Below are 12,475 nucleotides of genomic sequence, written 5' to 3' on the forward strand. Positions count from 1 at the left end.
AATCACCAAATTTCATCGTTCACTTGTTTTAATTTACGAAAGGCACCTTACGAATGGTCTGCTTTCAGCTTGCCGGTCGTGTTTTTAAAGGTATATTCTTACAATATCTGCTTTTATTACGGTTAGGTTTGTAAACTGCTCTCCATTTTTGGTGTTAAAGGGTATTCTAAAAAATATAGTATTATAGAAATATTTGGGGATGTGTTAAAAATAGCCAGGTATCCAAAAATGGTGAAAAGTTCGTTGACAAGGCAAAGTTTGCGTGGCTTCAAACTATATCATAAAACATTGCAATTTTACCTCATTTTTTTCTTGTTTTTAGTTAGCATAAAACAAAATAATACGAGTGCGATTGCAATATTTTAGTTGTGGTTATCATGATGTGCTATCTTAAGGCTTTCTAATCGCTCAAGAATGGTGTTAAAACGTTAAAATATTTTCTTCCCAGCTAAATCTATTACCTTAGTGAGAGCTATGGCTGGAGGATGCACTAAACTTGCCAGTGTACCAGATGTGGAGCTTGACAGCGAAGGAAAATTTAAATACGTCCTCATCAACGTTCACAGCCCAGGAAAAGATGGAAAGGAAGAGAGTAAGAAAATCGTCCGTGGTTTCAAGTGGGCCCCATACCATTGTAAGTTCTTGCTATTGTTTTTAATGCCGACAGTGAAGGTCTTCTATTCACACATTGTCTTTTTTCATGTCTACGTCGAATATGTTGCCTAATCATTTAATAATATTTGTATAAAGTGATGGTAAACTATCAGATTTAAATTTAAAGTTAACCACTGTTAGTTTCTAACCTATGCCGTTTTAGCAAAACTTTGCAATGATCAGACTTCGAAAAAAAATCAAGAAATATATCTCCCAGATTTGGAATTGTGTACCTAACTAAACAGCTAGTTTTGTTTCCATAAATCTATCAAACAATATTTTCCTATGTGCTTTGATAGAAGGGTCTTCTGACATTGTATCCCCTACATTATCCCAATGACAGTTCTACTCATTATTGAAATCATTGGCTTACACCCATTACAAGATGCCTTTGTATGCTTTCCCTTCTTTAACTATACTCACTTTCCACAGCACTTTCCCATTTCAAGGTGAGTTTAAAACTCAATACGGTTACTCTGAAATACATGTACATATATCTTCCTTAATTCTTCCATTTTGGTAGGCCATTGCCTTAAATCTACAGGGGTATTAATCTCATATTAAGCCAGGCATTGGCAATGTACTTTTTAATCATTGTAATTGAATTTATCTTATTTGCTGGTAAATGTGCCTAGCTAAACTTTTAAAAATCTGCCTTTGAATGAAATTAGTTGGAATATTATAAGGACACTATTTACTATTAATGTAAAATAAATTTTAAATGTCAGTGAAAATTTTCCATAAGTAGGTAGAGGTGGAATCTAGTCCGAGCTTATGAACATTGTGAATGTTTTTGAGGTTTTCTGTAGGCAGGCTCTATTCCAGAATTTTCCAAGTTGGCATCTTCTGAAGGCAACTTTTCTCAAGCTATACTGCATATGTCCTCAGGCCAGGCTGAATTGGAAATCTATAGGTATTTTTTGGATTTTAAACACAAATCTGATAACATGAATGTACTGTTCATATTGCTAGATCTGGTTACTGGTACATCATTATTATTAAGTAATCTACCCCTTCATCCCATCCAACATCCCTATCCTGTTCCTGCCCTTTCCTCGTTTGCATAAGATTCTCCCCTCTATGACAGTTTTCAGCATCCCACTGCCAGTCAATACCCCCTTCAGCCACTTTTCCTTCCTCCATAGGATTTCTCCCAACAAACCCCTCTCTTCGCCCACCATACCAAGTACTTCCTCATTTGTTTTTCTTCTCAGTCCATTTCACCTTCTCTATTCTTCTCCACACCCACATTTCAAAAGCCTCCAATCTAAGTCTGTCCTCCTGCTTCAATGACCACGTTTCTACGCCATGCATAGCTACCCTCCATATCAAAGTTTTTACGAGTCTTTTATTAATATCCTTACTCAACGTCCCTGTCATCAACTCCCTCCCTCCGTCCCTCCTCCTTGTGAAAGCCTCTTTGTCTAGTGCAATTCTTCTCCTTATGTGCCTACTACTTTGACCATTTAGATCCAAAACACTTCTGATATATGTACACTATTCTACCAGATTTTTAGTTTGCCCTCCTATTTTAATGTTTAGCTTAGCCTTTATCTTTCTGGAAATTCGCATTACCTTTGGTTTATTAATATTTATTCTCATCCCATATGTATCGCACTGAATTTCCTATTCTCTCAGCTATGCTTGCAACCCCTTGACTGACGGACAAAGCAGAGCTAGGTCATCAGAAAACCTGATTTTTATGAATTCCCTGCCGACTTTCATTCCTGTCGCCAGTTCATCCCATGCTTCTTTAATCATTTCCTCCGCATAAACGTTCAGACACCGGTGATAATGGACAACCCTGCCTTACACTTCTTCCTAACACTGCTCATATGTATTTTCCATCCCCCACTTGCACCTTAGCAGTCTGAGGTACGTACAGGTTGCGGATTAATCTCCTGTCTCTCCAGTATATTCCTATTTTCTGCAATATAATCATTAGTTTTGCCCAGTTCACTCTATCAAGCACCTTTCCTAAATCTACAAAACAGGCAAATACGTCCTGATTGTATTCTATATTCCTCTCGATTAGTGATCTCATTACTGCGATGCCATCGCAAGTGCCTCTCTCCTTCCTATACCCAAACTGATCATCCCGTAAGTAATCAGTTGCCTTGCTCTCCATCCTTTTGTTAATGATCATGAGAACCCCTTTAGCTGCATGGGATATCAAACTTATAGTTCATTAGTCCACATATGATGTAGCCTTTATCTTTTTTGGAATAGGAATTAACACTGATCTCACAAAGTCTTCTGGCCTGATTCCTTCCTCATTGATACTACAAATGAGTCCTTGTAGACTCTTCCTGCCACACTTTCCTAAACTTTCTTATTAGCTCTGCCGGAATGTTGTCTACCCCACGGTCTTATTTGATTTCATGCTTTCATTTCTATCTCATCGTCAAGTATGCCTGGACCTAAGCTATCTTCCTCTACGTCATGTTCCTTTTCTATGTCTGACCTTGTTGGTCTAAGTTCTTTACTATACAGTTCTTCTATATATTCCTTCCATCTCTCTTGGATCTTTTCTGTGTCAACTATTATCTTATCCAACTTATCTCTAACTGTCAGCACAGATCTGCCTTTCTTACTTCCCGTTAGTGATTTAACCTCGCTGTATAGTGCCACAATTTCACCCTTCCTTTGCAAACTTTCCATATCCTTGCACTGTGTCTCCACCATGCTTCTTTAGCTTTTTTTGTTGCCAATCTCAATTTATTAAATAAATCTTTGTACTTCCTTCTACCTAACTCTGTGTTTACATTCTTCCATTTTCCTCTCTCATCTATCTTTGTAATAATGTCATCTGTGATCCATGGTTTTCTTGCCCTTTTCCCATTAATGGTTCCTATAGTATCTCCTGCACCTTGTGATATCCTTTTTTTGATATATTTCCATTTGTCCTTGATAGTACTCAGCTCTTTGCCCTCATCCATGATTTTCTCTGCAGTCTGCTGATACTCCATCCCTGTCAATCCATGAAATGCTTCTACATTCCATTGCCGAACCCACTACTCCTGCCATATCTTCTTGAAACGGACTTTACACTTCATAACAACTAAATTGAGGTCAGAATCCGCATCCCCTCCCGGGAAGCTGTACGAATTGATCACACTGTTTCTAAACCTGTGCCTAACAAGAATATAATCTAACTGATACCTTTCTGAGTCACCTGGCATTATCCATGTTTACCTATGCTGTTTGTGGTGTCTAAACCAAGTGTTGGTGATGACTAACCCCTGTCTCCTTCAGAACTCAATTGCTTTCTTCCCATTGTCCTTTCTCATGCCTAAACCGTAGTCCCCCACCTCATCACCATCTCCTCCTTCGCCTACCGTCGCATTCAAATCCCCCATCACTATCAAATGTTTCCCTGCAGGAACACACACGATTATGTCCTCTAACTGATCGTATATCCTATCGACCTCTTCTTCCTTATGGTTGCTCGGTAGCATGTATACCTGAACAATGACTAAGTTTGTCGGTTCTGCTGTTATTTCTACCAGTAATATTCTATCAGTTGCTTGTTCTATGTCGAATACAGTTCTTCCTTTATTCAATGTTATGGCATACTGGTACATATTTACTTATTAAATATTACCTTAATGGCCTTAAATATTGTGTGAATTTTCTTCAATAAACTGAAAGACAATTCGATAGGTATAAATTTTGCATTGGAACAAATAAAGCTAGTCTAGAAACTGATGGGATCAGGATTAATTTTGTAGGATTGTTCCAAATTAAGGAAGCAAATATAATCTTCTTTAGGATTCTCCATGCTTTTTTATTATGGTCTATTCAATTTTTACAGCCGACTGTCATCATTAAGGCACATAAATATTGGTGGGCTCTCACCTTCTAATTTATTTATTTATAATATACTCGTATAATAAGGCATGCCTGCAATTTCAACTAAGACTAACTTGTAAAGTACTTGTAAACTAATACTTAATCATCCATTTTATGTATGATTAAGTATTAGTGGAGAAAAAGAAGTGTGGTGTAGAAAGCAATTTGAGGATATGGAGTATTAACAGAGAGAGGGTAAAATTAGTGTGTTGTACAGGAAGATACTATCTGTGCTATCAGTAAATAAGAAGGGAAAATCTATGAACCTTGTTAAAGATAAAGTAAGAAAATTATCAATTGATCCAGGAAAGGTTCAGAAGAATGAAAAGAATACATAGATTATCTGTACGGTAAAAATATAATGCCAGCATGTTTGAACATATAAAGAGAATTAGACATATGAGGATAGGTTAGTACCACATATACTTGATTACAAGATGGCCAGGACTTCAAGGGAAGTGAAATCAAATGAGGCTAGGGATGGATGAGAGAGATAAAATTCCTGCGGAAATACTTACTGGTCTTGGGAAAAGTGAAAGGAAAAGCTTTTATGGATTAATTTGTAGTATTAATGAGGGAGGAATTCGGCTTGAAGGTTTCATCAGATCAGGTTAATCCCCACGCCTACCAAAGGGAAGATGAAGTTTAATGGAGTGCAGTGAATGTATTGCAGTAGATAGGAATAGATTGGAGATATGGGTGACTTATCCACAGCCAGTATATGTCTCAGTCTGCTCAGGTGTGTGTGGTGAATGGAGAGTTGGAGTGGGTAGTGCTAGACTGGAGTCTGAGACATGGATGCTCATTATCACATGTTCTTTTCGATATACATGCAGAGGTAATGATAAGAGTGGCACGGGGAGAGGCACTGTAAATATTAGCTGGGTATACTACTTGCATCACATATTCATCAAAGGAAGCTAGACACTCCATTTTTCATAGCTTTCAAAAGCCAACAAAAAGCCTCAAATTATCAATAATATGAAGAGCGTTTTAGATCTTAGAAGAATGAGCCATCAAGAGGAGAACATTGAGGCAGTTGAACAATTGGTGCCTGAGATGCAAGAGGTATGCTTGGAAAGGAACGAGAGTTGATGACTGAAACAATTGTGAACTGAATGTATGCCCTGTGTGTATATTAAATAAGTGCAAAGGGAATGATATTGTTGAAATCAATGAGTATTGCAAAGAATTAGTTCAGGAGTTCATTATAGTATGCACAATAATCAGGGTTTAGGCTTGGTTCTAAAGTTAAGTGTCATAGAGCTGATGAGGTGTTATGAGTTAATGTCTCCTAGGTTACTCCCAAATGGGTATGAAAGTTAGTATTAGAAGAATTGTGATTGTATCACGTTATAAAATGTTGGATTTTAGACTGGAAGTGTAAAGGATGAGTTCTGAGTAAATTGAAATAAGTTTTTTGGAGTTTACCCTGGTGGAAGAATAATAGTCTTAGAAGACTTGAATTGTAGGATTGATCTTATAAAAGATACCTCAGAAGAAGTGACAAGGTTATTTCATGACCCTCGAATGAATGATAATAGCTAGAACTTGTTGGTTGTGTGCAATGAAAAAAAGATTTCTTGTCTTAAATGCATGGCAGAAGCATTGAAATATTCTTTAAATGCATGGCAAAAGGGTGATTACAGGAATATTATTGATTTGAGTGTCTATGATGGGAGACTAGAGCATTAATAAATGAAAAAGAAACACTTTGTTCCAATCCACCAATTTATAATAAATGAAAAAGAAACACTTTGTTCCAATCCACCAATTTATTACAGGTACGACTAGTTTCGACGCTACGGCGTCATCCTCAGGTACAAAGTTTAAAGTCACAATCATAGTATATATACTCTCTTCTGGAAAGGGTGGGGGAGTTGTGGGAAGAGGGGGCGGGGAGGGGAGTACGGGGGTAGGTACGAAAGTATGTGGGAGAGGGTAGGAAACACCAGGAAAAGCGTTAGTGAGTGGGGGGGATTGGAAGGTGGGTTAAGAAAGGGGAAATTAGGGGAAAGGGGAGGGGATTAGTAAGCTAGGGATTTCATTGGTCAGTATAATTTGAGTCAATGGCTAATGGGGATAAAGGTACGGGTTAGGAGTCAATGGGAGTTGGGGGGAAGGGGTTATTGGTTCTGTTTTTCTGTTATTGCTAGGGAGGCTTCCAGGAGAGGTGATACGTTTTCAAACAGAATGTCATTGAGTAAAGGATGTTTCTTCATTGTTCTCCGGATCTCCAACTCTTCCTTCTTGTCCATCCTCCTCCCTTTTTCTTCCCGATGTAGTATTTTGGGGATGAAATCGCTGGTGTGATTTTCCTCCCACAGGTGTTTGGCAAAGTGGGATTGGGCTAGGTTACACTTCTTGTAGCACCTCTTGTGTTCCTCCGCTCTTGTCCGCACCGCTCGACCACTCTGCCCGATGTACCTCGCACTGCAATCCCCGCAAACCATTTCATATATCCCACTGTTTTCCAGTGGCTCAACTTTATCTTTAGTTTTGTTTATGAAAATTTTAAGATTTTGTTTGTTATAGAAAGCAATTCTAAATTTGTCTTTCGGGAATAATTTGCTAATTTTTTCGGACGGGACACCATAATAGGGCAATTTTACCCACTTAAGTTTTTCCTTAATAGTTACCCCTGAATTGTAAAGTAGCTGTTGGGCTCTTATGGAGCGTTTCTTGCGGAGCATTTTGTCCACCATTTTTTCACTGTAGCCATTTGTAGTTGCTATAGATTTGATTTTCATCAATTCCTCGTTAAATTTTCCTATCGAGAGGGGAATATTAAGTAGTCTATTCAGTAGGAAGTGAAATGTGGATAACTTTTGGGATATATGATGGCGGGAGTCAGCAGGAATTACATGGTCTGTAGTGGTGGTTTTGCGATATAATTGAAAATCGAATCCTTTTTCCCTTTTAGTCACTGTAACGTCAAGAAAACTTAGTTTTCCTTCATTTTCTTTTTCACACGTAAACTTAATATTATTACACTGAGAATTTAAAACCGACAAAAAACTGTGCAGTTGTCTTACAGTGCCAGTCCATATTGCAAAGATGTCATCCACGTAGCGGACCCAGAAGTAAAAGTTCCCAACTTTTTCGGCCTCCCTAAATTGCATAAATTAAACATTCCTATCCGACCAGTCATCTCCAGTGTGAATTCTCCTTCCAGAAAACTCGCGGCGGTGCTGAATTCTAGATTTAGAGAGTTGACTAATTTCCAGCCAAGATATGGAGTGAAGAATACTGTGGCTTTTTGTGAGCAACTTTCCAAAATAAAACCCCCCACCACCAAATATTTTTTAGTGTCTTTTGATGTGGTGAACCTCTTTACCAACATCCCGGCGATGGAAGCAGTCAATGTGGCAAAGAAAGTTTTATCAAATACAGTGACGGACACAAACGTCGTCAGTGACCTAGTGACCCTTGCCAAAGTGTGTGTGGAGCAAAACTATTTTAAATTTAATGGTGATTATTTTAGACAAACGGAAGGTTTAGCCATGGGGTCACCTTTGTCACCGCTCCTAGCCGACCTTTTCATGGACGAGTTCGAACAAAAATTGTTTATGAATAGTTCAGTTAACACAAAAAACATTTACTTCTGGGTCCGCTACGTGGATGACATCTTTGCAATATGGACTGGCACTGTAAGACAACTGCACAGTTTTTTGTCGGTTTTAAATTCTCAGTGTAATAATATTAAGTTTACGTGTGAAAAAGAAAATGAAGGAAAACTAAGTTTTCTTGACGTTACAGTGACTAAAAGGGAAAAAGGATTCGATTTTCAATTATATCGCAAAACCACCACTACAGACCATGTAATTCCTGCTGACTCCCGCCATCATATATCCCAAAAGTTATCCACATTTCACTTCCTACTGAATAGACTACTTAATATTCCCCTCTCGATAGGAAAATTTAACGAGGAATTGATGAAAATCAAATCTATAGCAACTACAAATGGCTACAGTGAAAAAATGGTGGACAAAATGCTCCGCAAGAAACGCTCCATAAGAGCCCAACAGCTACTTTACAATTCAGGGGTAACTATTAAGGAAAAACTTAAGTGGGTAAAATTGCCCTATTATGGTGTCCCGTCCGAAAAAATTAGCAAATTATTCCCGAAAGACAAATTTAGAATTGCTTTCTATAACAAACAAAATCTTAAAATTTTCATAAACAAAACTAAAGATAAAGTTGAGCCACTGGAAAACAGTGGGATATATGAAATGGTTTGCGGGGATTGCAGTGCGAGGTACATCGGGCAGAGTGGTCGAGCGGTGCGGACAAGAGCGGAGGAACACAAGAGGTGCTACAAGAAGTGTAACCTAGCCCAATCCCACTTTGCCAAACACCTGTGGGAGGAAAATCACACCAGCGATTTCATCCCCAAAATACTACATCGGGAAGAAAAAGGGAGGAGGATGGACAAGAAGGAAGAGTTGGAGATCCGGAGAACAATGAAGAAACATCCTTTACTCAATGACATTCTGTTTGAAAACGTATCACCTCTCCTGGAAGCCTCCCTAGCAATAACAGAAAAACAGAACCAATAACCCCTTCCCCCCAACTCCCATTGACTCCTAACCCGTACCTTTATCCCCATTAGCCATTGACTCAAATTATACTGACCAATGAAATCCCTAGCTTACTAATCCCCTCCCCTTTCCCCTAATTTCCCCTTTCTTAACCCACCTTCCAATCCCCCCCACTCACTAACGCTTTTCCTGGTGTTTCCTACCCTCTCCCACATACTTTCGTACCTACCCCCGTACTCCCCTCCCCGCCCCCTCTTCCCACAACTCCCCCACCCTTTCCAGAAGAGAGTATATATACTATGATTGTGACTTTAAACTTTGTACCTGAGGATGACGCCGTAGCGTCGAAACTAGTCGTACCTGTAATAAATTGGTGGATTGGAACAAAGTGTTTCTTTTTCATTTATTATAAATTGGTGGATTGGAACAAAGTGTTTCTTTTTCATTTATTAAAATGAACTTCCACAAAGTTGAGGCTGAAACTATTGAACTGACTAGAGCATTATTGAAGGACGAGGGCAATTAGAGATGCTGAATGTGGAGCAAGCCATTATGTGGTAGTTTCTAATGTAGATTTGGGAAGAAATATATGGATGATATGAAGTCTCTTTGTTGATTAGATGCATTTGAAAGGAGTGATTGTGGAATATTGTAGAAATGTATTTGAAAAAGGTTGGGCAAAAATAAATCATGTCACTTGCTCCAAGGCTTGTTTGCAGCTGTTTCAATGAAATCTGGAGGACTTAAGAAATGATTTCATCTGTGTGGATAAAACTTGGATACATCACTCGATGCAAGAAAACAAGGAACAAACAAGGCAGTAGGTTGCATTAAGGAGTCGGCACCATAGAAGGTGAAGACTTTGCCCTCGGCTCAGATGCTAATGGTATATAGTATGTTTTTGGAATCCATAGGAGATAATCTTCATCAGCCTGAAAAAGGACTCAAAATATAACAGGTGCATAGTTTGCATCATTATTAGACTGTTTGAAAGCTAAGGTACAAGAAGAATGCCCATGACTGGACCACAAAAAATTCATTTTCATAACTAAATGCCTCTTATGCTGTTTGGCTACAAAATTGATCAAGTTACAATTCCAAATCATTTCCTCTGTCCCTATCCTCCACATTTTACTCCCATGGACTATTGGAAAATGAAAAAATAGTAACTTTGTGATTCTACTGAAAATTTATTTCGATACAACCCAGGCTTCAGGTGACCTGAATATGACGTTGAACGTTAAAACCCAGGTCGCATCGAAATAAATTTTCTGTGAAATCACAAAGGTACTATTTTTCATTTTTCAATATGAATCAATTCCGTAAAGTTATGCTTGAAACCATCAATTATCCCTTGGATTATTTGGATCTGTCTCCCAATATGAAGGAATGGCTGGCAGTAAGGAGATTTAATTTAAATTAGGAGGTGACTGAGGCAAGAAATGCCTATTTTGCGGAAATAAGTACATATTCTTTAGGAACTATTGTCTATTAAACAAATTCCTTGGGAAAAGTAGCATTATTTGGAAGGGATAAACACTTTGGAGCAGATATTGGACAACATATATAAGCATGAAGGATACTAGGTCAAAAAAGAATGTTTATCCTAAAAATGAAGTATATTTCAGTTTCACATGGACTTTTCAAACCACTATTGTACAGTGAACTGTACTATACCTAATCGACATTCACTTCCTGTAGACTGTGGGAATTATTCTTATTTAGCATTAATCTGAAAACAGTAAGTGCTGATCATATACATCCATTTTTAAGTATGAAATATCAAAAAGAACAATCATAAATGGCAAAGTCCTAGATGCAGGAAAACCCACATTGGCAGGAATCAAACCTTTGACCTCTGGGTTAGCTGGCTAATACCAAGGTCAATCTGAAATCTATGACTGACACCTAATGCATATATAATACCATTCTTAAATCTTAGTCTAAATATGAAACAATATATCATGTATATTCCTCATTTTCCAGGCATTTTATATATTTGTCTAGATCTGTGATGGTATTTCAATCAGATTTTTGTTAATATTGAACCCTTCTTGAAAACCCATTAGTTTTTTGGTGCTAGTAATTTCTCATTTTTACACTATACTCTCACTTACGATTCCTCAGTCTCCCTTTGTTCTAACTGTGTTCCAATCCCCAAATCTTTAGTTGTACTTTTTTCTGGAAACATAGATTTTTAATTTCTCTAGTTGACCATATGCACCTAATGTTCTCTCTTCTTCCACCCTGTGATTATATTTTGGTGTGCCTCTTTAGGTTGACAATAGGTTGACGGAATCTGATTTTATCTCCATTAATAGTATCAGGTCACTCATTTATTTTGTATCTATTGCCCCTTTTTCCAATTTCCTACTCAGTACTACGGCTACTGTGTATTACCTTCCTCCTCTCCTGTGAATTACGTTATAACTCTTTCTCAAGTAGTCTTTGCTGTGTGTCCATCTCACTTTATAAAAATATAAATTGTCTATTATTCCCTTCTCCTTTATTGGTCGACATTTCAAATGTGTATGTACTCTGCATTATCCTAGTATGCCATTCCCACATTCCAACAATTCCAGTTCTCTTCTTTTCTTTATTTTCTTCTGCTTCCAACTAAGTCACACACAGAATTCATTTGATTATATCTGAGGATGATTTCCCTAACTAGACACATCCATCAGCTGGCTGAATCTTTATGTTACCAGTGTTCCAGAAATGTCCTCCAATGCTTTTTAATGGGAAAAATAACGGGGATGATTTTTAAATACCTCTCTCAAGCATATTTTGACCATGATAAAATCAGTGCAATGGCTTTCAATTGCATTATGACATTTAGGTGGCAAACTCAATGAAAGACTCCACTACATTAATTACCTTTCATGTGATTTTTCCCCCTATTTTATTGCAAATAGATGGACCATATAAGGAGCAAAAATCATTTACCTCTCAGTACAGCTCAATGAGTTATCAAGTCACTGTTTGAAGTTTCTAGTCCAGAAGGAATCTGTTTCTCACGGTGCATGCAATTTGTATCTTATAATGTATGTCTCTTCAATGTGCATTTTGTATGATTTAACGATTTTTTTTCAAAATACAGGGTGCCGCAACATAACTTCCTTTTTTCAAATGCAAAAAGCTTTCAAAAAAGAAAGTTATGTTACTGCACCCTGTATTAGCTAAATATCTCCCACAGAATTACATTATTCTTTTTTGTTCATTTAATATTTTAGTGATGTCTGTTCTACTTTGTTGGCTGGATGAATTTTTCTTAATATCATTGGTTTTCTTATTCTATTATATCATAGCTTCCATAGCGCTATCCTCTGCCATCATGCTGTAGGTGTTGATATCTTTACTTCTATTACTTCTCATTGTTGTAGTCCAAAGAAGGATGTACACTTACTACATTACATTGTACCAGACAA

At 37.6% G+C, this 12,475-nt stretch overlaps 1 protein-coding gene across 1 annotated transcript in view; it reads left to right on the forward strand.

Annotated features, from left to right (window-relative positions):
* Window positions 1-10: 10 nt before the first annotated feature.
* LOC139695520 (14 kDa phosphohistidine phosphatase-like) overlaps window positions 11-12,475 on the forward strand; it is a 549,412-nt gene continuing 536,947 nt past the window's right edge. The window contains exons 1-2 of the mRNA XM_071594346.1: window positions 11-90; window positions 449-634. Coding sequence (XP_071450447.1) covers window positions 54-90; window positions 449-634 — 223 coding nt within the window. The 5' untranslated portion in view covers window positions 11-53. The remainder of the gene's footprint in view (window positions 91-448; window positions 635-12,475) is intronic.

Source organism: Hetaerina americana, unplaced genomic scaffold, assembly GCF_022747635.1.
Source record: "Hetaerina americana unplaced genomic scaffold, ioHetAmer1.1.p SCAF_1, whole genome shotgun sequence".
In the NCBI taxonomy this organism is placed as follows: domain Eukaryota; kingdom Metazoa; phylum Arthropoda; class Insecta; order Odonata; family Calopterygidae; genus Hetaerina; species Hetaerina americana.